We start from the raw sequence: 23,615 nt of genomic DNA, 5'->3' as shown, positions 1-23,615 counted from the left end.
TGGGGCCAGAGGGGTAGTACAGTGGGCAGGGCATTTACCTTGCATGTGGCCAACCCGGGTTTGATCCCCAACATTTCATATGGTTCCCTGAGCACCATCAGGAATTAATTCTGAGGTAGAGCCAGGAGTAAGACCTGAGAACAGCCAGGTGTGGCCTCAAAACCAAAACCCAAACCCCCCAAAACCAAAAAAACAAAACACTAAACCTCTTGCATCCAAAACACTTTTCTGCCCAGCAGAGAATAGCGTAAAGGGATGGAGTGGGTACCTTGAATGCAGAAGGCTGGGGTTTGAACACTGGCACTACATGCCCCCTCCCCTCCAGCAAAAGTCTGAACAAAAAGCCACGAGTACAATCTCTCCACCATCCCTCCCCCACCACCAAAGGGGCACAAAACCGCAAAAGAAATAAATGAAAACCTTTCTATTATTCATTCATACAAATTTTATTTATATCATAATAGATCCTGTATTCAGGTTCTCAATTTAAGTGGTCAGTAGGGGCAGGAGAGGGAGGTGGCTCAAGTGGGGCTGGAGCACAAGGTTTGCATGCCAGAGCCGTTTTTTTTTTTTTCTTTTGGCTTTTTGGGTCACACCTGGTGATGCACAGGGGTTACTCCTGACTCTGCACTCAGGAATTACCCCTGGTATTGCAGAGCCGTGTTTGGAGCCGTGTTTGATCTCTACAACCGCAGGGTCCCCGGCCCCAAGAAAAAAAAAAGAAAATTCAAATAGCTGATAGTGGTTATAGAATACCCTGAGGATATGACTGGCAGTCTTGCAGTCCGGTTTTGACTACATAGTCAAGTGTCTTTCTTATGAATTCACTTTAGGCTATGAACTTTTGAGTTTCCACCCACTCCACATGAACCCCTGGTGGCCACAAACTTTCAGAAGAAAAATTCAGGTACTGGGGACATGCCACTGGCCTTGATCTAGAGACTCATAAATGAATCTCAAAATGGATTAGCTCCCTACAGAGAGGTCTCTGGACCCCAATCATTTACATATTTTTACATATTTAAAATTCCAAGAGCACGCAGCGAAGCAGCCCTCAACCTCTCATGATATTCATAATAAACAATAGAAAATAAATTATCTAGAATCTTCCTGTGGCAGGCAGGTTTGAACGGTGGTGGGAAAATTCGAAATAATGGTGGTGGGAAGGTGTAATGGTGATGGGAAGGTGTAATGGTGATGGGATTGATGTTGAAATATTGAACGTAATCAATTAATGTAAAGAACCTTATGAAAAATCAAATTTAAAGATTGAAAAAATAGAATTTGCAAGTTCCCCCTAAGTGCTATCAGAAGGAAAGCTGGCTGGATCGCTGGAGAAAAGATGGAACAAAGCTGGAGTCATGGAAGGAAGGTGTGTGAACTGAAAGACGTTCAAGGTGGCCGACTTGGCTGCAAGGTTAACTGAGGCCGACCTGGCCACTTAGAGCCATACAAAGGGCTGAGGCCAAGAGAAAGCAAGCGTGGGTAAGAGCATTTCCAGCCCAGTGTCGGTTCTGCTGCCAGTACCAGAAGCCCTAAACGGACGTCCCGTTGCAATTTCCCACACCAGTCCCTTTCTCTCCGATGACACAGAACCTCCAGGCAGCTGTTCGCCACGTAAAGATCCGAAAGAGGAAGCCCCCCTGACAGAGGCAGAGAGGAAAAGCCCAAGAATGAACCCAGGCCGCCCGCGGAAGGGGCGGGCAAGGGCGTAGGGCGCTGGCTGGAGCCCGCCCCCCGAGGGGGCGCTGCGCATGCGTGCGCGCGCGCGCCCTCGGCGGTTAGGGCGCAGGTCCCGCCAGGGGGCGTGGCCAGGCGCGGCGCCGGAAGGGGGTTGGCCAGGCGGGGCCGGGAGGCGGTAGTGGCGGCTGCGCGCGCGCGCGCGGGTGCGAGCCGGGGAACGCCGCGAGGGCCGGGGCGGGCCGGGCAAGTGGCTACGACCGACCGCGACGATGGCCGCGGCGGCGGGCAGTGGCGGACCGGGGGCGGCGACGGGCGCCGCGGGCGCGGGAGGTGCGGCGGCGGCCGCGGGCCTAGCCGCGTATCGGCGGAAGGACGGGGGCCCGGCCAGCAAGTTTTGGGAGAGCCCGGAGACGGTGTCCCAGCTGGATTCTGTGCGCGTCTGGCTGGGCAAGCACTACAAGAAGGTGGGTTCACGCGCCCGCGGGGTCCGGGGGGCCACGCGGCGGGGTCCGGGGGCAGCTGTGGGCCGCGCGGGCCTCGGGCCGCCCCTCCCCCCCCCGCGCGCCACGAGGGACAACAAAGGCAGGCGCCGGGCCCGCCACGCCCCCGCCGTCGGTCTCGGCGCCCGCGCGCCCGGTTCTAGGCTGGTCCCCGCCGGCTGCCCGGGATCCCGGGGTCCGGAATCTCGGGACTCGGGCCCGGCTCCTTCGAGTTCGCGCTCCCCGGGCGGAAGCCCCCGGTCACCTCAGGGTCCGGGAACTGCGCGCCCGGAGCGGCCCCGAGGGTGCGAGCACCCCCCCCCCCTTTGTTAACTGCGTGGTGTGCGTGTGGACGGCGATTATTCAGACTGCTGAGCCAGCGCCCGTGTGAGAGCGGCTTCAAGTTTTGTTTAGAGACGAGACTTCAAAGAGTCGTGAGGGTTCTAAGGTTTCCTTCCCTGTTGTTGATTTGCTAAAGGAGAACTGTGGACAATTGTACTAGGAAGTTAATAATTGCAGGGTGGTACAATAAATTAACAGTGTGGATGAGAATATTTTCAGGAGAAGCCCCCCACCCCCTTTTTAACCCTTATAGTTCTGGTTGTGTGTGGAGTTGTGTGAGTCTTAACAGTTCACCTTCACCCCTACTGATGTTTCTCAGGGGGGCCCTTCCCAGAGAAACCCATTCGTCGCGCCACTTAATGTCATTTTTATTTTCTTTGCATCCCTTTTTGAGGTATCTTTTAAGTTTTTCCTACATTCGGGTTATAAATTCCCTGAGTAAGTGGTTTTGGAAATTGTTGCTTCTAGTTTATAACAAGCTTTTAAATTTCCCCTTTATGTTACTATTTAGGAACCGTCCCTGGCAGTAATGGAGCCGACAAGCGAAAATACTCTATACCTCAGATTTACCTAATACACGTGCAGTTCAGTGGTTCAGTTCTGTGCTCCCCCCGTTCCCCACCTCCTAACACCGCCCTGGACTGAGGGTCTTGTCAGGCCTGTACACTACTTCCACGTACCCTGGATTGGATCTCATTGCTCGGCCCTAGTAGATTAGATATGCTCCTCAGTAAACAATTACTGAATGAAACGGAACCTTTTTGGGGGTCCGCAATGCAGTGAACCTGTCAGCTTTAAGAAGTTCTTATACATGTGCAGAGATCTTGGTTTCCTTCAAAATTATACTGTGGTTCTTTCAGTAATGACTCCCCCCCCTCGGTTTTGGGGTTAAGCCCAGCAGTGCTCAGGATTTATTCCTGACTCTGTGCTCAGGGATCACTTCTAAGCACTCAGGGATCCTTATGCCCAGGGGATCATGTGGGATGCAGAGTAGAACCCAGGTCAGCCATGTATTACCACTACCGTTATACTATAGCTCTGCCGGGTAGCAGCTATTTCCTGTCTGAAATTGTAGCACAGAGAGGCTATATATTTTGTTTATGATATATATTTTTTACATGCTTTAGCTTTTTCCCTTCCTGAAGTTGTGGAGTCATTTGTGATGGTCAGTTTTGCTTCTGTGTTAGACAAAATTGCTCTCCCTCATATGTGGTAAGTTGGGCACTTTTTGTTCGTGGGTCACACCCTAATGTGCTTAGGGCTTTTTCCTCCAGTCTCAGGGGACCATTATTTGATGATGGGCATTAGCCCAGGTCTGCTGTGTAGAAGGCAAGCACATAATGAATTTATTCCCTAGCCTGGTCCCTTACTGTAAATTTGATGGGGAGAGCACTTTTTTTGGTGTTTTGTTTTTATGCCACACCCAGTGATATTTAGGGCCACTCCAGATGGGCTCAGGGAATGATATGGTTCTTGGGATTGAACTTGGGTCAGCTGCATATAAGGCAAAAAAGCCTTACTTGCTGTCTCTTTGGCGCCTAAATTTTTTTTTCCCCCTATGAATCAGTGAGTATTTTGATCTTAAATTCAGTGAACCCAAATTAACCCTATCTATCTGGGTCTCTGTTTTATTTGTATGTGTGTTTACACATACGTATGTGTGTGTGGTTTTGAGTCACACTTCATAGTGCTTGAGCCATGCCTGGAAGTACTGGGAGGAGATGGGGTTGAACCATATGCTAGAATTCAAACTAGGGTCACAGTTTCAACTGCATTCTGGGCAAGTGCCTTAACCTTTGTGCTATCTCTCTGGTGCCAAGAGATATGTATTTTGTTACTAAAGAAAAAATACAGGGCCAGAGTGATAGCACATTCGGGGTGAGGGTTGCACCCAGTAGATGTGGGTTCAATCCCCAGCATCCCATATGGTCCCCCAAGCACCACCAGGAGCGATTCCTGAGCACAGAGCTAGGAATGACCCCTGAGCGTTGCTGGGTGTGGCCCAAAAACTTAAAAAAAAACTCTGGGGGTCTTAGAAAAAGTATAGAGCCTATGTGGTTGATGTAGGTTGATACCCAGAATCCCATATGGTCCCCAGGGCACTGCTTGAAGGATTCCTGAGTCCAGAGCCAGGAATAACCCCAGAGCATCGCCCAAAAACAAAAGAAAAAATACTCAAGTAGTATTTTTTTTTCTCATTGGCTTTCCATTGGCTGTTTGCAAGACAAATTCCCTACCCATTGTACTACCATCCTGCCCTTCAAATAGTATTCATTTGGGTGTAAAGGAAGACAATGGTAAAAGAAAAAAAAACCATTTCTTCTATCTTGCTTTGGTCCACACCCAGCAATGCTCAGGGTTAGCTTCTGATTCTAGCTCAGTGATCACACCTGATCACTGGTGGTAGGTTTTGGGAACCATGTGGGGTGCCTGGGATCAAACCCAGCCAATATGTAAGGCAACACCTTATATCTTGTACTGTCCCTCTGGCCATCAAGTTCTAGATGCATCTGTTTGGGCCCATTTTTTTCATTGTCTGTGTTCAGGATATAATTTCCTGACACTGCATTCAGAGATCACTCCTGGGGCGATTTGGGGGTCCAAATAGGGTACCTTGGATTGAAGCTGGATTGTTAGCATGCAAGACAAACGCCCTACCTGCTTTATTTCTTTGAGTCCTACCCATATTCTCTTAGTAGTCTTAAATTACATATATATGTATATGGTTCTTGGTGCTCCATGTGGTGCTGAGGATCAAACCTGGACTTTTGTATGAAAAGCTTGTATTCCAGTTCCTAAAGTATCTGCCAATAATAGATAATATTAACTTAGTTTTATACATGAAAGGGACCTGAAGATCTTACTTAATAAACTTTAAAAAATTTAGTAAGAATTTAGTAAGGACTCAGTCAGATAGTACAGGAGTTAATGTGCTTCCCTGGCACCACATATATTTCTCTGAGCACAGAGCCAGGAGTTGCCCAGCTGGGCTTGGCAGCAAACCATGTACCTTCCCACTCTCCACAGTAAGGAGTGGTAGATTTATGACACAGTGAGGGTCTGTCTTCAGAACTCCTTTTTTTGTGGGGGCTGCATACACCAGGTGGTGCTCAGGGGTTTACTCTTAGCTTTGACCTCATGGATAAGGCCTGGTGCTCTGGGGACCATATGGGGGTGCAAGGCAAGTGCTCTACTTACTGTACTATTTCTCTACCCCCACCCTCAGATCCCTGATGCTTTTTGAAAACTCCTTTCTTGTTTTGGGCCACATTGGGTTGTGCTCAGGCTTTATTCCGGGCTTTTTGCGGGATCATTCCTGGAGGTGCTTTGGGGGTCATATGCCAGTACTGGGGATCAAACCTGGGTCAGCTATGCAAGGCAAGTGTCTTGCCTACTGTTCTCCGATCTGGTCCCCTGAAAATCTTTTTAAACTTTTTTTTTTTTGCTTTTTGGGTCACACCCAGCAATGCACAGGAGTTACTCCTGCCTTTACATTTAGGAATTAATCCTGGCAGTGCTGGGGAGAGCATATGGAACCCTGGAAATTAAACCCAGGTTCACCGCATGCAAGGCAAATGCCCTACCCGCTGTACTATGGCTCCAGCCCCTGAAAATATTTTTTTTTTTTTTTTTTTTTTTTGCTTTTTGGGTCTCACCCGGCGAAACACAGGGGTTACTCCTGGCTTTGCACTCAGGAGTTACTCCTGGCGGTGCTCCGGGTACCATATGGGATGCTGGGGATCGAACCCGGGTCGGCCGCGTGCAAGGCAAACGCCCTACCCACTGTGCTGTCGCTCCAGCCCCCCCTGAAAATATTTTTTATTTTTAAATTAGAGACAATAAAAACAGGTAACCCAGGGTTTTTTTTTTTTAAAAGATCAACTCTTCTTCATGTAAAATGAAGCATTTCACAAAAAACATCAGCAAAGTTGATTGCTATTTAATTGTGTCCTTTGTGTGGACCACATCTAGCTCTGTGCTCAGGAGTCACTTCTATTGATGTCTAGAGAACAGTGTGATGATGGGAATCAAACTAGGGTCAGCATTGTGCAAAGCAAGCCCTTTGACTAAATCCTGAACTATCTTTTTTTCTCCTTGTGTCCTTTTGGAATGGAATCCTTATACATTAGAGCAAGTTACAAATTTGAAGGATGTAACTTAAGCAGTGTAACACATTCCTTACATGTGTAAGATACTAGGTTCCATTCCCTGAATTGAATTCTCTTTGCCCCATCACTGCTGGGAGTGGCCCTAGTTGTCCTAAGCACTCTAGACAGTGGCATCTGAAGATAATTTAAATTATATGTGAGTGCTGGGGATTAAGATTAAAGATAGGGGCCGGAGCGATAGCACATCGGGTAGGGTGTTTGCCTTGCACGCGGCCAACCCGGGTTCGATCCCCGGCATCCCATATGGTCCCCCAAGCACTGCCAGGAGTAATTCCTGAGTGCAAAACCAGAAGTAACCCCTGAGCATCGCTGGGTGTGACCCAAAAAGCAAAAAAAAAAAAATTAAAGATAATGCGGAGGATTAAGATGCTTGCCTGGCATGAGGCCAGTCCCAGTTGATTCCCAGAACTGCCTATGTTCTGAGGATCATTCTTTAGGGATCACTCTTGGCACTCACCGAGGACAGAGCGTGGAGTAAGCCTTTAGCACCGCAGTGTACCTTCACTAAAAATATTTGGAACAGTTTGCTAAGCTTTATTGGGCGGTATATGGGGGGGGGGTACTGCTAAGCTTTATTGGGCCACATTGGGTGGTGCTTGGGGGTACTTTTAGCTTAGTCCTTGGTGTTGGGATTGCACCGGGGTTGGCTACATGCAGGTAGTGTCTTAACCCCTGTATTATCTTGCCAGTTCAGAATACTGACTTTTCAAAGTTACATTGAATAGTTAATATTAAGTTAACTTTCATATTTAAGTTGCTTGTTTTTGTTTTTGGGGTGGGGGCACACCCTGTGGTTGCTCAAGGGCTATTTCCATCTCTGTCCTCATGGTTGTCACTTCTTGCGGTGCTCAGCATTGATAATTTCATGCTGGGGTTTTAATTTTTGCCTCCTGCATGCAAAGCATGCTCTGTAGCCTGTTGAGCTCATGCTGACCCTAATTTTCTATTTCATATTTTTTCTGTGTACAGTTGACATTTTTTGGTTTTTGGACCACACCTAGTGGTGTGGGGGCTATTCCTGACTCTGTTCAGGAATGAAACCTGGGTGGCTTTGGGGAACCATTTGTAATGCAGGGGGATTTGAACCAGGGTCTTTGGGAAACAAGGCTAGTACCTTAACCCTCTGTACTTACCCTCTGGCCTCTGGTTTGAACTGTTTTTTTTGGGGAAGGGCATACCCAGTAGTGCTCATGAATCAGTCCTGTGGGTGCTTAGAGGAGCATATAGGATGCTAGGAATCAACCTGGGTGACTGCCTGCTGTACTATCACTCTGGCTCCTGTTTTTTTTTTTTTTTTCCTTTTTTTGCTTTTTGGGTCATACCTAGCGATGCTCAGGGGTTACTTCTGGCTCTACACTTTGGGTTCATTTGGGATGCCCCTCCTCTCCTTTCTCCCTCCCCCTTTTGGGCATTATGCTTTGCAGTACAAATACTGAAAGGTTGTTAGGTATATCTCCCCCCCCCCCCTTTTTTTTTAGGTATATCCCTTTATCTAGGAAGACTTTTTTTTTTTTTTTTCGCTTTTTCGGGTCACACCCAGAGATGCTCGGGGGTTACTCCTGGCTCTGCACTCAGGAATTACTCCTGGCGGTGCTCAGGGAACCACATGGGATGCTGGGACTCAAACCCAGGTCGGCCATATGCAAGGCAAACACCCTACTCACTGTGCTATTGCTCCAGCCCCTAGGGAAGACCTTTTTAAATTTCACCTTAAAAGTTACAAGTATCACTTCTACTTCATTCTTATGCAAGTTAATTTTGAAGGAAGGGCCTCATTGAATCAGAGAAGGGATAAGCCCACTTTTTTTTTTCTTTTTGAGTCACACCTGGTTATGCACCGGGGTTACTCCTGGCTCTGCACTCAGGAATCACTCCTGGCGGTACTCAGGGGACCATATGGGATGCTGGGAATCAAACCCGGGTCGGCTGCGTGCAAGGCAAACGCCCTACTCGCTGTGCTATTGCTCCAGCCCCGGGATAGGCCCACTTTTTTTTTTTTTTAATTTATTTTATTGAATCACCATGTGGAAAGTTACAAAGTTCTCAGGCTTATGTCTCAGTTATACAATGCTCAAACACCCGTCCCTTCACCATATTCCACCACCAAAAAAAAAAAAACAGTATACCTCCTACCCCCTCACCCCCCACCCCCACCTGCATAACTGATAAAATTCACTTCATTTTCTCTTTACCTTGATTACATTCCATATTTCAACCCAAAACTCACTATTGTTGGGATTTCAACACAGAACTCACTATTCTTGTTGGAGTTTATCCCCCCAAAATACGACCCTATTGACAAGGAAACATTTGATAATTAGTTCTCCACTAATGAGAATGAAGAGGTATAAGGACGTGCAGCCACACGGTTTAGGATTTCTGTGTTTTAGTAATTAAGTACATGGAGATTTAAGTGGGAAATTTCATCATTTCCCTTCCTGGGTAGCATAAAGCGAAAGCCTAGTTCACATTCTGGGGACATGGCTGCAAGCACTTGCTGGGTTCAGAAGTAATCTATCTGGCTCTGGATCTTGGTTGTTCAATAGCAAAGTGGTCGTGCAGACGCATGGCCACCCGGTTTGAATCTCGGCGGAACGCGAGCTGGAGCCGGTACCAGCCCCAACCCGAGCCTGAGACTGCCCAAGCGTCCCGCTGTTTCAAGTTCAAAACACATTTTTTTTTTCGCGAGCCACCAAGTTCATACCTGTTTAAACGTCCATAAGATGGCGTACACCACGCCGCTTCCCCCCCCAGAGGGAGGAAAAACCAAAGAGGAAGGATATTTCCCCCCTCAGCTGACATGGGGCAAAAGCTTAGTTCACAGTCTGGGGACATGGCTGCGAGCACTTGCTGAAGCCCGCATTTTGATGAAAGCAGTATCAAAGTATCTGGGAATTGTTCTTTTTTTTTTTTTGAGCATACTTGGTTGTGCTAAGGATTTATTATCCTTTCGGGCCAGGTGACTTTGGATTTGAACTGGGATCAGCACCTTACCTGCTACACTTTCGAACTCTGAATTCTGTTTTGTTTTATTATTATCATTTTTTTGCTTTTTGGGTCACACCTGGAGATGCATAGTGGTTATTCCTGGCTCATGCGCTCAGAAATTACTCCACTGGTGCTCAGGGGACCACATGGGATGCTGGGAATTGAACCCGGGTTGGCTACATGCAAGGCAAATGTCCTACCCACTGTGCTATCACTCCAGCCCCTGAACTCTGTTTTATTTATTTATTTATTTATTTATTTATTTATTTATTTATTTATTTATTTATTTATTCTTTTTGGGTCACACCCAGCGATGCTCAGGGGTTACTCCTGGCTCTGCACTCAGGAATCCTGGCAGTGCTCAGGGGACCATATGGGATGCTGGGAATCTTAACATGGGTCGGCCGCGTGCAAGGCAAACGATCTACCTGCTGTGCTATTGCTTCAGCCCCTGAACTTGGTTTTAAAAGCAAGAGTCTGCTATTTAGTACACTTCATTGCCATTCATCCAAAAGAAGCACACTGACCAACAGGTCTCAGTCCATTATGTATCAGTTTCAAGTTGGATATAAAGATTCTGACCACTTAATTTAGTTTCTGATAATCAGATGACTTGGGTTTGGTTTCTTGGGTATGGTTTTTCTCATTCTGAGGATACATTAAAAAGACATTATGTCTTTCCACCGACAGATACTTCTCTCTCTCCCTCTCCCTCCCTTCCTCCTTCCCTCTTTCCCTCTTTTGGGCATTGCGGTTTATAATGCAGATACTGAAAGGTTAATAAGTCTTTTTATCTAGCTAACCTATCTAAGACCAGTATTTTTGGGGGGAGCCATATCCAGTGATTCTTAGAACTTACTCCTGGCTCTGTGTTCAGGGATATCTCCTGATGTCTCCTCCCTGGATGTTTCCAGGGACTGTGTGTGGTGCCAAGGACCAGACTTTGGTCAGCCATGTGCAAGGCAAGCACTTTACCTACTTTACTATCTTTCCTGTGTTCCCCCCTCCCCCCAAGTATTTGGTTTTGCTTCTTTACAGCAGAGGACTTGTCTTAGACTTTGTAAATCTGCCTTGGTGCCAGTGTTCAGTAGGTACTAGTATGCAAGGTAAGTTCTCTTCTGCACTGTTGTCTCAATTTGAGTTTGTATTTTTTCTTGTAGTATGTTCATGCAGATGCTCCTACCAATAAAACACTGGCTGGGCTAGTAGTGCAACTTCTCCAATTCCAGGAAGATGCTTTTGGGAAGCATGTCACCAACCCCGCTTTCACCAAACTCCCTGTAAGTACATCAGTTTAACCCTGGGGCATCTTCAGATTCTGGTATAGCTTATAGATATACTCAGTACCAGGTTTGTTGTTGCTTGTTATCCTAAAGGGGAAAAAAAAAGGATCCTCAACAGATTTTAGCTTATAGAATATGCATTTTGTTATTTATTCATTTGGTTTTGGGGCCACACCCAATGTGAACGTGAGGCTTACTCTTTTTTTTAATTTTTATATGTTTTATTTTCATAAAAGTAGTTCACAGTAGTTTCATTACAGATAATATTCAAACACCAGTCCTACCACCGAGCACCTTTCCACCACAATAAGAGAGAAGCATGTGAAGGTTGTGTATTTCATTCTGGAACCATTTAAGCCCAAATATAAGAGAATACAAACAAGTATGTTAATACCAAACAAATGTGTGCTACTTTTGGTTAAGTGGCTTAGAATATAAGAGGTCCTGCAGCCTCAAATGTGGCCACACACTCCAGGAAATTCTGTGGTGCTCTCTTCCAGGAGCTTTAGTTTATAGTCTCTCAGTCTTAGCTGTTGATGAGATTACATGGTTGGGGGACAGTTTGTGGGTGTGACTGCCAAGTTACTGGAAAACTGGGGAGCTGAGGGGAGGAGGCCATGTCCCCATTTAATTGGGCTTGGAGAGCTCATTCATGGGTTTATCCCATATACCTGGGTTTTGGGTAAGGCTCATCCGAGCGTGTGGAGAGTGGCCTTAAGCATGGCGGCAGTTGGGTTCTGAAGGTTTTTGGCTTCCAGGGCTCTGCTTGGGTCGGGGAGGGAAAGGCTTACTCTTGACTCTGCTTAGGGATCACTCCTGGAGGGCTCAGGGATCATAGAGTATTGGGCACTGAAATTGGGTTAGCCTTATGCAAGGCAAATGCCCTACCTGCTGTACTCTTTCCAGTCCCCACATTTTGTTAATTTTTTTGTAATTCTGGCAATCATATCCACAGCATTAAACATTTGAGGCATGCACTCTACCACTGAGCCATGTTTCACCCACTATTTTTTTTATTAACAATATAAAAACTCTTGCCATCTAACATTTTCGTGAAGCATTCAAACACAAAACCAGTTTCATCTAGTCAGTTTTAAGAACTGCATAATAAGCTTTTGTCTGGCCTTAGTTTTATGGATGTTAGACCCTATTGAAAAGTCTGGCAAGGGTGGGGGGGCTAGGGGCGTGGGGGTGTTTGGGGTGTGAGGGGGCGGGGTGGAGCTATACTGGGATTCTTGGTGGTGGAATATGAGCACTGGTGAAGGGATGGGTATTCGAGCATTGTATAACTGAGATTTAAACCTGAAAACTTTGTAACTTTCCACAATAAAAAATTAAAAAAAAAAAAAAAAGAAAGAAAAGTCTGGCAATACTCTTATAGTTCCTAAATCACTAGGACTTTGAGACTTGTGTCTTAGCTGCTTCATCAAATCTAGACTTTTTTCCCCAACAAATCTAGATTTATGGGAATTGCTACTACTCTTCAGATTTTCTTCTGGTGTGAAATGTTTACTTTTGTTGGATATCTTGATAATATTCTTAAGCTTTTGAAACCAGCACACTGGATAGTCTGCTTTCTTTATATGTGTGGCCTATCCAGGTACTAGTTCTGGCCAAAGAGTGTCCGGAGCACCAAGCCAGAGTAAGCTCTGAGTATGTGGCCCACTGTGTGTGGCCCAAAAATCAAAAAGGGAGAGAAGTTTTTGAAAATAGACAATTTGAGAGCAGTGAGAGCAAAACATAATATTTTAATGTACTAAGAAAAAGTTTAGGGAAGAAAATTTATTTTGGTAGGTTTGAAATGGAATTCTTTTTACCACTTACAAGGGAATAAGGCATATTTAGTATTCTTTATCATATTTATTCTACACGGAAGAGCCTGGCAAGCTCCCTGTGGTATATCCGATATATGCCAAATACAGTAACAATAACAGGTGTCATTCCTCTGACCCTGAAAAGAGCCTCCAATCATTGGGAAAAACGAGTAAGGAGAGGCTGCTAAAATCTTAGGACTGGGACAAATGGAGACGTTACTGGCACCCACTCAAGTAAATAGATGAACAACTGGATGACAGTGATTGAAACAATTATGTAAACTTAACTATTAACATTTACTGTTGTGGTTTCCTTATAGTATGCTATACCAAGTCTTTTTCCTTCTTTTGATTGATTCTTTTGGCTTAGATACTCTAGTAGAAATTTTTTTTTTTTTTTTTGGTGTTGGGGATTGAACCCAAGCCCTGGGGGAGGGGGTGAGGTACGCTTATCACTGAGCTGTATCTCCAGCCCCTTTTGTGTTTTTATATTTTATTTTAATTTGGGCCACACCTGGGGCTGGTCAGGCTAAGCCTGGAGGTGCTCAGGAATAGTCCTGGCTCTGCTCAGGAGTGACCCCGAAAATGCCCTGGGGACAGTTTCTGTTGTGTGTGGGGGAGGATTCCTTAACCCCTGTGCTAGCTCTCTGGCTTCTGTTGATGCATTAGAAAATTTTACTAGGTAGGGGCCAGAGAGATAGTATAGTGGGTAAGGTGCCTGCCTTATGTGCAGCCAACCTGGGTTCAATCCCCAACATAACATATGGTTCTCTGAGCCCTGCCAAGACTGATTCCTGAGTACAGAGAGAGGAATTCCTGAGTATAGATGGTTGTGACCCAAAAAGCAAAATATTAGGAAGGTTTTTTTTGTTACTAAATTGTCCAGAAATTTAGAATGTTTGCTATGCTAGACTATAACTTTTATCTTAAAACTAATGAGGGTTTTAGAATAATCCTTTTTGCTTAAGTGGAAAGAGCAGATCAGAAATTTGAGATTAGAGGTTTTTTCAGGAGAGGGGAAGGGTTTGGGTAATACCTGGCAGTGCTCAAGGGTTACCTCTAGTTCAATGCTTAGGGATCACTCCTGCTTATTCCTTTATTTTTATTTTTATTATTATTATTTTTCTTTTTTGCTTTTTGGGTCACACGTGGCGATGCACAGGAGTTACTCCTGGCTTTGCACTCAGGAATTACTCCTGGTGGTGCTCAGGGGACCACATGGGATGCTGGGAATCAAACCTGGTTATTCCTTTAAAGTGCAAGGGTTACTTCTAGTTCAATACTTAGGGATCACTCCTGCTTATTCCTTTAAAGCTCATGGGCATGACTCAAGTGCTTATTGTGTGTTTTATTTGTTGAGCTGTGTGATTCATTACTTGCTGGACTATTTTCCGCTGTATCCCCCCACCTCCATTGTTTTTGTTCTTGTTTTGCTCTTGAATCACACCTGGGTGTTTAGGGCTTCCTCCTGGCCCTGTGTTCAGGGGGCTCACCTGGTGGTCCCAGGGTAGTACCAGGGACAGCACTTACAAATAAAGTGCCTTAACCCCTGTACTTGTCTCTGGCCCTGACCTTTGTTTTGTTTTTGGGCCACACCCAGCTCTACTCAGGGTTTACTCCTGACTGGAGAGAGAGCACAGCGGGTAGGCTGTTTGCCTTGCATGTGGCCGACCTGGGTTCGATTCCTCCGTTCCTCTCTGGAGCAAGCTACCAGAGAGTATCCCGCCTGCATGACAGAGCATGGCAAGCACCCGTGGCATTTTCAATATGCCCAAAACAGTAGCAACAAGTCTCACAATGGATATGTTACTGGTATTCGCTTGAGCAAATCGATGAACACTGGGACGACTGAGCTACAAACTGGGGGGCTGTATGGAGTGCTGGGATTCAACCAAAGTCTGCAAGCACATGCAAGGCAATGTGCTTTACACACTATACTATCTCTTTGGCCTTAGCATTCTTTTTTTTTTTTTTTTCTTTTTGGGTCACACCCGGCGATGCACAGGGGTTACTCCTGGCTCTGCACTCAGGAATCATTCCAGGCAGTGCTCAGGGGACCATATGGGATGCTGGGAATGAACCCAGGTCGGCCACGTGCAAGGCAAACGCCCTACCCGCTGTGCTATTGCTCCAGCCCCTCTAGGATTCTTTTTTTTTTTTTTTTTTTTTGGCTTTTTGGGTCACACCTGGCGATGCACAGGGGTTACTCCTGGCTCTGCACTCAGGAATTACCCCTGGCTGTGTTCAGGGGACCATATGGGATGCTGGGATTTGAACCCGGGTCGGCCGCGGGCAAGGCAAACGCCCTACCCGCTGTGCTATCTCTCCAGCCCCCTAGGATTCTTTTTTAAAGGAAATTTAATATTTTTGGTTTGGGTGCCTCACCTGATTGTGGTCATCGCTTCTCACTTTGTGCTTAGGGATCACTACTGGCTGTGCTTGTGAAACCATATGTGGAGCCAGGGATAGAATTAATGATTGAACCAGGGTCAGCTTTGTGCAAGGCAAGCTCCTTATCTACTGTACTTTCTGACCTCCTCGTTTTTTGGGCAGGGAGGGGGTGCTCACAGTGGTGCTCAGGACTGACTCCTGGCTCTTCACTGGGGATTACTCCAGGCCATGCTCGATGGACCTTATTTGGTTCTGGGGACTGAATACAGGTTGGCTGTGTTGGGAGGCAAGTGCTTTGTCCACTACTATCTTTTCAGTTCCATCTGGCCCCTTTCTTAAAATTAAAAACTTGGTTTTTATTTGTTTAATTTTTTTGTTTGTTTGTTTGGGGGTTACACTTGGCTGTACTCAGTACTTACTCCTGGTTCTGCTGCTCAGGGATCATTTCTGTGGTGCTTGGGGGACCACATGCCATGTTGGGGATTGAACTGGGCTCCTTCACCTGCAAGCCAAGCATCTTAGGCCCTTTACGTACTCTCTGCTCTCTCTGACCTTGCTTTTTGCTTGTCTGGTTTTGGGTTTTGGGTCACATCTAGCAGTGCTCAGGGGTAACTGCTGGCTCTGCAGTCAGGAATTACTCTTAGCGGGGCTGGAGCGATAGCACAGTGGGTAGGATGTTTGCCTTACGTGTGACTGACCCAGGTTTGATTCCCAGCATCCCATATGGTCCCCTGAGCACCGCCAGGAGTAATTCCTGAGTACATGAGCCAGGAGTAACCCCTGTGTATCCCTGGGTGTGACCCAAAAAACCAAAAAAATAAAGAATTACTCTTAGCACTGCTTGGGGACAAGAGGGGATGCCAGGGATTGAACCCAAATCAGTTGTATGCAAGACAAGTGCCCTGTCTGCTGTACTATCACTCCAGCTCTTGGTCCTACTTTCTTTTTAATGTGTGATTTAAATTACTTATAAAAATTGGACTTGAAGGACTGATAGCTCATTGGGCTAGAACACATGATTTGCATACAGGAGGGCTTGTTTCTCTCCCCAGTGCCATGATCTCCTGGCACCACTGATGTGGCTCATTGTGTAGGAAGTACATGAATGTAATTTATACACTTTCAGTTCTTTGTTTTAGGGCCATACCCAGCAGTACTCAGGGTTTACTCCTAGCTCTGTACTCAGAAATTACTCCTGATGATGTTCAGGGGACCATATGGGATGCTGGGGATTGAATCTGGGTTGACCACATGCAAGGCAAATGCCGTACCCACTCCAGCCTCTTCTTTTTGGTGGAAGTATGTGTTTGGACTATACCCATGAATGCTCAGGGGTTATTCCTGGCTCTGCACTCAGGAATCACTCCTGACAGGACTTGGGGACCATGTGGGATGCTAGGGACCAAGCCTGCACACAAGGCTTGTGGCCTACCTACTATACTATCTGTCCAGACACAAATTTATAAATACTTTTTTTTTTAATTTTTTTGCTTTTTTTGGGTCACACCTGGTGATGCACAGGGGTTACTCCTGGCTCTGCACTCCTGGCGGTGCTCAGGGGACCATATGGGATGTTGGGAATCGAACCCGGGTTGGCCGCATGCAAGGCAAACGCCCTACCTGCTGTGCTACTGCTCCAGCCCCAATAAAAATAATTTTTAAGTACTGAAAGTGTATGCTTATTCTTTAAAAACTGATGGGAGCTACTCAGCTGCCTATTCTCTGTACTTTATCTGTTGAGTTGTGACTCACTAAGGTATATTAGGTAGAGTTTTCTAAGTTTAAAATTAATTCAGAAGTGTCATAGCTGAAGTGTTGCTGATGTGCAGCAAACCTTTGTGATGAAAGTATGCACAACATCTCTTCCAAGAACACAAGTATGTTATGGAAAGAGCAATCCAGTTGGCTATCAGTGTTATTGGAGCCAGATGGTGACTCAGGAAAATGAATGCATAGTTTTCAGGCATATTGTGTTGTATTCACAGATCACAGAACTGCCAAAGAGGAAAATTAGTTTAGAGAGGCCAGGAAAATAGCTCAGGGTTCAGGGTGCATGCCTTACATGCACACCTGAGTTTGATCCCTGGCATAACCTGTTCCTGACTGAGAAGAGCCCTGAAAATTCCCTAGCACTGCAGGGGAGACCATGTGGCCCCCAGGAGACCGGGCTGGAACAGCACTAACTCGCAGGGCTAGTGCTGAACTGTTGGCTTGAAGAGATCCTGGGCATTCCTTGGAGACAAAAAAATTTTTAATTCAAAGAAAAAATCTGGGTTAATAAAGCCCTTAGTTTCCCCTTTGTTGAGATGCCATAACTTTTTTTTTTGGGGGGGGGGTTAGGGGGAAACATTCAGCCATGCTCAGGGCTTGCTCCTGGTTCTGTGTTTAAGGATCACTCCTGGTGGTGGTGTGGGACTGTATGGGGTGCTGGGGATTGAACTGGAGTAATCATGTGCAAGGCGAGCACCTTAACTGTTGTATCTTTCTGCCCTAGAATTTTATTTTTCTTTTTGGGTCACACCAAGCGATGCACAGGGGTTACTCCTGGCTCATGCACTCAGGAATTACTCCTGGCGGTGCTTGGGTGACCATACGGGATGCTGGGAATCAAACTCAGGTCGGCTGCTTGCAAGGCAAATGCCCTACCCCCTGTGCTATCTCTCCAGCCCCAGGAAGCCTAATTTTTTGAAGTTATTATTTCATATCTAGTGCCACACCCAACTCTGCTCAGGGCTTACTGCTGTCACTGCACTCAGGTATCACTCCTGGTCCTGCTTGGGGGACCATATGGGATGCTGGGGATGGAACTGCATCGCTGTATGCAAGACAAACATACCCTACCCATTGTATGATCGTTCTGGTCTCCAGAACCCCTAATTTTTAGTATCACATTTGCTTTTTATGTTCTAGAACCCCAGGTTCCATCCCCAGCACCACATGATCCCCCAAAGTATCACTTGGTGTGGAACCATGGAAAACGTATTTTTCAGGTGACTTTGTTTATGGAAGTCAAGCATTTATCCACTGATTTACACATCAGGGAAGAATATTTTTAGGCATAAGCTGTAATTAAAAATAATTGATGGCTTAGTGCCTAGTGGGACCACATGTCCTTCTCTTTCTTTAAAAATAGTGGTTAACGTTTTCCCATATGAAAGAGAGATAAACGTGTAGAACAAATGACACAGACATTGTTCTAGTGAAATTTGAACATGTAAATTACTTGTTCAAAAGGATTTTATTTTTACATTTTTCCTGTATCAAACTGAGACAAGAGCTTGTACTGGGACAAGAGCTCGTACGTGAACCAATTTTTTTGTGTAGTTATTGGTTCACACCCCATGATGCTCGGGGTTACTCTTGACTCTGTACTAAGGTTATTACTGGTTGTCCTACATGTGGTTCCATGTAGGAATTGCTGTGGATCGAACCTGGGTCGGCCATGTGCAAGACAAGTGCCCTACCTGTGCAAAGCAAAAATTCTACCCACTCTCTATTTCACTGGCCCCTTAATATATTATCTTTATAAATTAAGGTATTTTATTTGCTAGCATGAAAGTTGTTTTTGCTTTGGGGCCATACCCAGCAGTTTTTAGACTCTTGCTCAGGGTTCACTTCTGATGGTACTGAGGGGATTACATGGGGTGCCATGGATTGAATTCTGGTCAACCCCATGCGCTGCTCAATTTACTAGTTTTCCATCCCCAGCAAAATAATTTTAAAAAATTATTGAATTACAATGAGATAACACAGTTACAAAGTTGTTCATGATTGAGTTTCAGTCATTGAATGTTATAAAACCATTCCTCCACTGGTGCATATTGGTGAAGGAAATGTCTTCAGTGTCCATTGTCCTCCCCTCCCCCCATCCCCGCAACACAGGTTTGTTTTTTTTTTTTTGCTTTTTGGGTCACACCTGGCGATGCACAGGGGACCATATGGGCTGCTGGGAATCTAACCCAGGTTGGCCACGTGCAAAGCAGACACCCTACCTGCTGTGCTATCACTCCAGCCCCCTGCAACAGTTTTTTGTTGTTTTTTTTTAATGGAATCACCATGTGGAAAATAACAGTGCTTTCAGGCTTAAGTCTCAGTTATACAATGCTGAAACAACCATCCCTTGACTAGTGCACATATTCCACCACCAAAAAAAAAAACCCAGTATACCCTTCTCACCCCCAAGGAAAAGGCGAGAGAGAAAAACCTTTCCCCTCCTGGGCAGGCATGGGGCCGCGGCTTAGTTCTCAGTCTGGAGACATTTTGCAAGGATCTGCCGTTATCAGAAGTAGTTGAGCTAGGGGGCTGGAGCGATAGCACAGCGGGTAGGGCGTTTGCCTTGCACGCGGCCAACACGGGTTCGAATCCCAGCATCCCATATGGTCCCCTGAGCACCGCCAGGGGTAATTCCTGAGTGCAGAGCCAGGAGTAACCCCTGTGCATCGCCAGGTGTGACCCAAAAAGCAAAAAAAAAAAAAAAAAAAAGTAGTTGAGCTGGCCTCTGGAGTCATGCTTAGTGCAGCTGCGGTGAGACCGCACGTGCGGCCCCTGGGATCACATCTTGGCGGACCCCTGCAATAGTTTTGTTTTGTTTTGTTTTTTGGTTTTTGGTTTTTTTTGGTCACACCCAGCAATGCACAGGGATTACTCCTGGCTCATGCATTCAGGAATTACTCCTGGCGGTGCTCGGGGGACCATATGGGATGCTGGGAATCAACCCGGGTCGGCCGAGTGCAAGGCAAATGCCCTACCCGCTGTGCTATTGCTCCAGCTCCTGCAATAGTTTTTGTTTGCTTTTTTTTTTTTTTCTTTTTGGGTCACACCTGGCGATGCACAGGGGTTACTCCTGGCTTTGCACTCAGGAATTACTCCTGGCGGTGCTCAGGGGACCATATGGGATGCTGGGAATTGAACCTGGGTCGGCAGCGTGCAAGGCAAACGCCCTACCCGCTGTGCTATCCTCCAGCCCCTCCTGCAATAGTTTTTAATGAAAGAAATTTACTTAGAATGATGTGATGAGAGAAAAATGTGTTATAGAGAGAATATGGATTTCTACAGAGTGGGAAAAGCACAGGAGAGAAATATGTATTCAAGAGAGAACATGAGTTTCTCCAGAGTGGAAAAAGCCTTCTCCAGAAGTTTTTATTAGGGGGGTGGAGAGAGAAGAGGGACAGATATAGTACAGTTCCTAAGGCGTTTACCGTGCATGATGCTGACCTGCATTCAATCCCTGGTTCCTGATATTTTTCCCCTTGAGTACTGGTAGTATTGATTCCTGAGCACAGCTGGGTGTAGCCCCCAAACAGAACAAAAAAAATGAAACCAAATGTTAATGGCTGTACATTGACCAGATTTTCTTTACCTTTTTCTTTTGGAGGAGAGGGCTTGGAGCCACGCTTGGTGGTGTTCAGGGCAAACTGTTGGCAGTACCCTGTGATCACTCCTAGCAGGGCTTGGTGGACTACATTCTCTACTGGGGATTGAATCAGAATTGGTTTTAGGCAAGGCAAACAATCTTACCCCTTGTGCTGTCTCTTTGGCCCAGTATTTTTTTCCTTTTTATATAGCAGTATATTTGATTACATAGTTTTGATCATTATCTTTTAAGATAGAGGAGTGATTTGAAAATGTAATGAAAGCAGCTTGAAAACCAAACATTTAGTTTGTGAAATTTAACCTTTTTGTTTTGGCCACACCTGAAGTGCTCAGGGCTTATTCCTGGCTCAGCACTCAGGAATTACTCCTGGTGGATACAGTGGATCATACGGCATCAAATCTGGATCAGCTACATGAAAAGCAAGCACCTTACCTGCTGTACTATCTCTTTAGCCCCCTGTAACTTAGCTTTTTAATAAATGGTTATAAAACTATAGAGCACGGGACTGGAGCAATACTACAGCAGGTAGGGTGTTTGCTTTGCACGCGGCTGACCCAAGTTCGATTCCCAGCATCCCATATGGTCCCCTGAGCACCGCCAGGGGTAATTCCTGAGTGCAGAGCCAGGAGTAACCCCTGTGCATTGCTGGGTGTGACCCCAAAAGCAAAAAAAAAAAATTATCGAACACAATATTTATGCATTTATTTTTTGTTTGCGGGGGCCATACCTGATACTGCTCCAAGCTTAGTGCATGGGGATTGTTCCTGGTGGTGCTGGAAAGTTTTGGGGTGCCAGGGATTAAACCCCAAACCCAGGGCCCCTATATACAAAGCATGTGTTCTAGCCATTTGTGCCATTTCCCTGGCCCTACTAATGTATTTTAAAGCAGCTACTTGAACCAGTGGATTAACTTCAAAAGAGCTGTATTTGAGGAAATATATAAGATGACTCACTTAAAGTTTTTGTATTTCTTTTTTTTTTTTTTTGCTTTTTTTGGGTCGCACCTGGCAATGCACTCCTGCCTGTCCACTCAGGAACCACCCCTGGCGGTGCTCAGGGGACCATATGGGATGCTGGGATTCAAACCCGGGTCAGCCTCGTGCAAGGCAAACGCCCTACCCGCTGTGCTATTCCTCCAGCTCCTTTTGTATTTCATTTTCAGATGATCATAGAAACTTGGCGAATTTTTTCCTTCCTTCTCTCCCTTTCTCATATCTCTGTGTGGGTGCCAACATGTCTCACTTTTGCAATTCAAGTTCTCTACTTCTGTATTACATCCCTGGCTGCTTATCAGAATCTTATGTGTATCTTTGGTGAAATACATATAAGTACTTTGAGGATAAAATGTGCTGTCAAAGGCAGTTCTAACAAGTGAGGTAATGTGATTGAGTTGACTATTTTGGGACATAGTAAATGAGTTACTATTCTTAGGCTCTGACACTTTGGAATTTCTCCTTAGTAAGTATGACTGACCTCACTGCTGGGAGTCAGCTGGATTTATTCAGTCTAGTGTGATGGAGAGAGGTAGTTGGACAACTCATTTGGCCACCTATTTTTCTTAATTGATCGTGCTGTGCTTAATGAGTATTAGGGTAAAGGAAGTTAATAAAAAGAGCCTTAAGAATCAATTATGAGAAAATGTTTTGAGCCTGATTGTTGATTTTGTAATTGTTCCTGCAGAGTATCCACTGTGAGTTGAAGCCTGAGTAGAAGAGTTGAAAAGGTGGTGGTGGGGAATCTATGCCAAATTGGTTATCTTCAAGTTTTTTTGTTTCCTTGGGGTTTCGGGCCACACCTGGTGGTGCTCAAAGGCTCTGTGCTCAAGAGTGACTATTGGATTTGCTCAGGGGACCATATATGGTGCCTGGGATTCAACCACTTTCTTTTTTTTTTTTTTTTTGCCTTTTGGGTCACACCCAGCGATGCACAGGGGTCACTCTTGGCTCTGCACTCAGGAATTACTCCTGGCGGTGCTCAGGGGACCATATGGGATGCTGGGAATCGAACCCGGGTCGGCCCCGTGCAAGGCAAACGCCCTACCCACTGTGCTATCGCTCCAGCCCCCTCAACCAGTTTCTTTTTCAACCAAAAAAACTAAAGTATTTTATTGTGGGAATATTATACATTATGCATAAAATCCCATCATTCTTTTGTTAATGGGATTTTACCATTTAGGACTGTGATAGATAATATGATTGTAACCTTTTTGTTTCCATCTTTTGGTAAACAAATAATTCTATTAGTTTTATTTCTGCTGATTGTAATTATGGGTCCCTAGAATATGCATGTTCAGTTTTATAAACACTGTCAGAGGAATTGGACTTTTGTACTCTAATAAACAATTTAAAATCTAAATCTGTTTTTTCACCAGTGCTTGGAAGATTTTGTTTTTGGGATATGGGCATACCTAGCTATGTCCAGAGCTTACTCCTGGTGGTGCTCGGGGAATCATAAGTATTGCATAAGAATTGAATGGGGGCCTCCTATATGCACAGCAAAAGCTTTAACTTAGTACTGTCTCTCCAGTCCAGTTTAAAGTTTTTTCCCTTTTTATGTTTTGAGCGCACACCTGGAGTTGCCAATACCACAGATGGAAGCCTACATGTTAGTCCTTTGAACTGTCCCTGGCAGTCTGTCTTTTCTGTTTCTCTTTTACTTTTTGGGTTTCTGTGGTGAATTTATGATAATATTCCACTTTAAAAAATTGTTGATGACTTTGATAGTGAAATATATAATTTCTATAGTTTAACTATCAAATCATAAATTTTTGCAATTTATAGTCAGGAACTTAAATTGGTAAAACTGATCTAATATGTACAGTACTAATAATTTTTGTTCTACAGCAAAGAAATAAAATTTCTTATTATTCTGTTGGAAAATTGTTAGGGAATTAAGTATATTTTGAAAGTCACATTTAAAATTTGTCAGTAGAGTTTATAGTTTATCAGCAGTTTGTCTATTTGTATTTCCCACTAGGACACTTTGATTTACAGATCTTGTTTTTTCCACATACTGTTTACTTAAAGAATGATGTTATTTAGATTTAAAAAATACAATTTTAGAAAATCTTCTACCTGTTTGTTTTAGGAAAT

General features: G+C 45.2%; 1 protein-coding gene across 1 annotated transcript in view; it reads left to right on the top strand.

Moving 5' to 3' along the window:
• The first annotated feature begins 1,864 nt into the window (after positions 1–1,864).
• SMARCC1 (SWI/SNF related, matrix associated, actin dependent regulator of chromatin subfamily c member 1) overlaps positions 1,865–23,615 on the top strand; it is a 131,025-nt gene continuing 109,274 nt past the window's right edge. The window contains exons 1-2 of the mRNA XM_055135396.1: positions 1,865–2,147; positions 10,822–10,941. Of these exons, the coding sequence (XP_054991371.1) occupies positions 1,953–2,147; positions 10,822–10,941 (315 nt within the window). The 5' untranslated portion in view covers positions 1,865–1,952. The remainder of the gene's footprint in view (positions 2,148–10,821; positions 10,942–23,615) is intronic.

Source organism: Sorex araneus, chromosome 4 (genome assembly GCF_027595985.1).
Source record: "Sorex araneus isolate mSorAra2 chromosome 4, mSorAra2.pri, whole genome shotgun sequence".
Classification (NCBI taxonomy): domain Eukaryota; kingdom Metazoa; phylum Chordata; class Mammalia; order Eulipotyphla; family Soricidae; genus Sorex; species Sorex araneus.
This window is presented reverse-complemented; position numbering and strand designations above follow the sequence as displayed.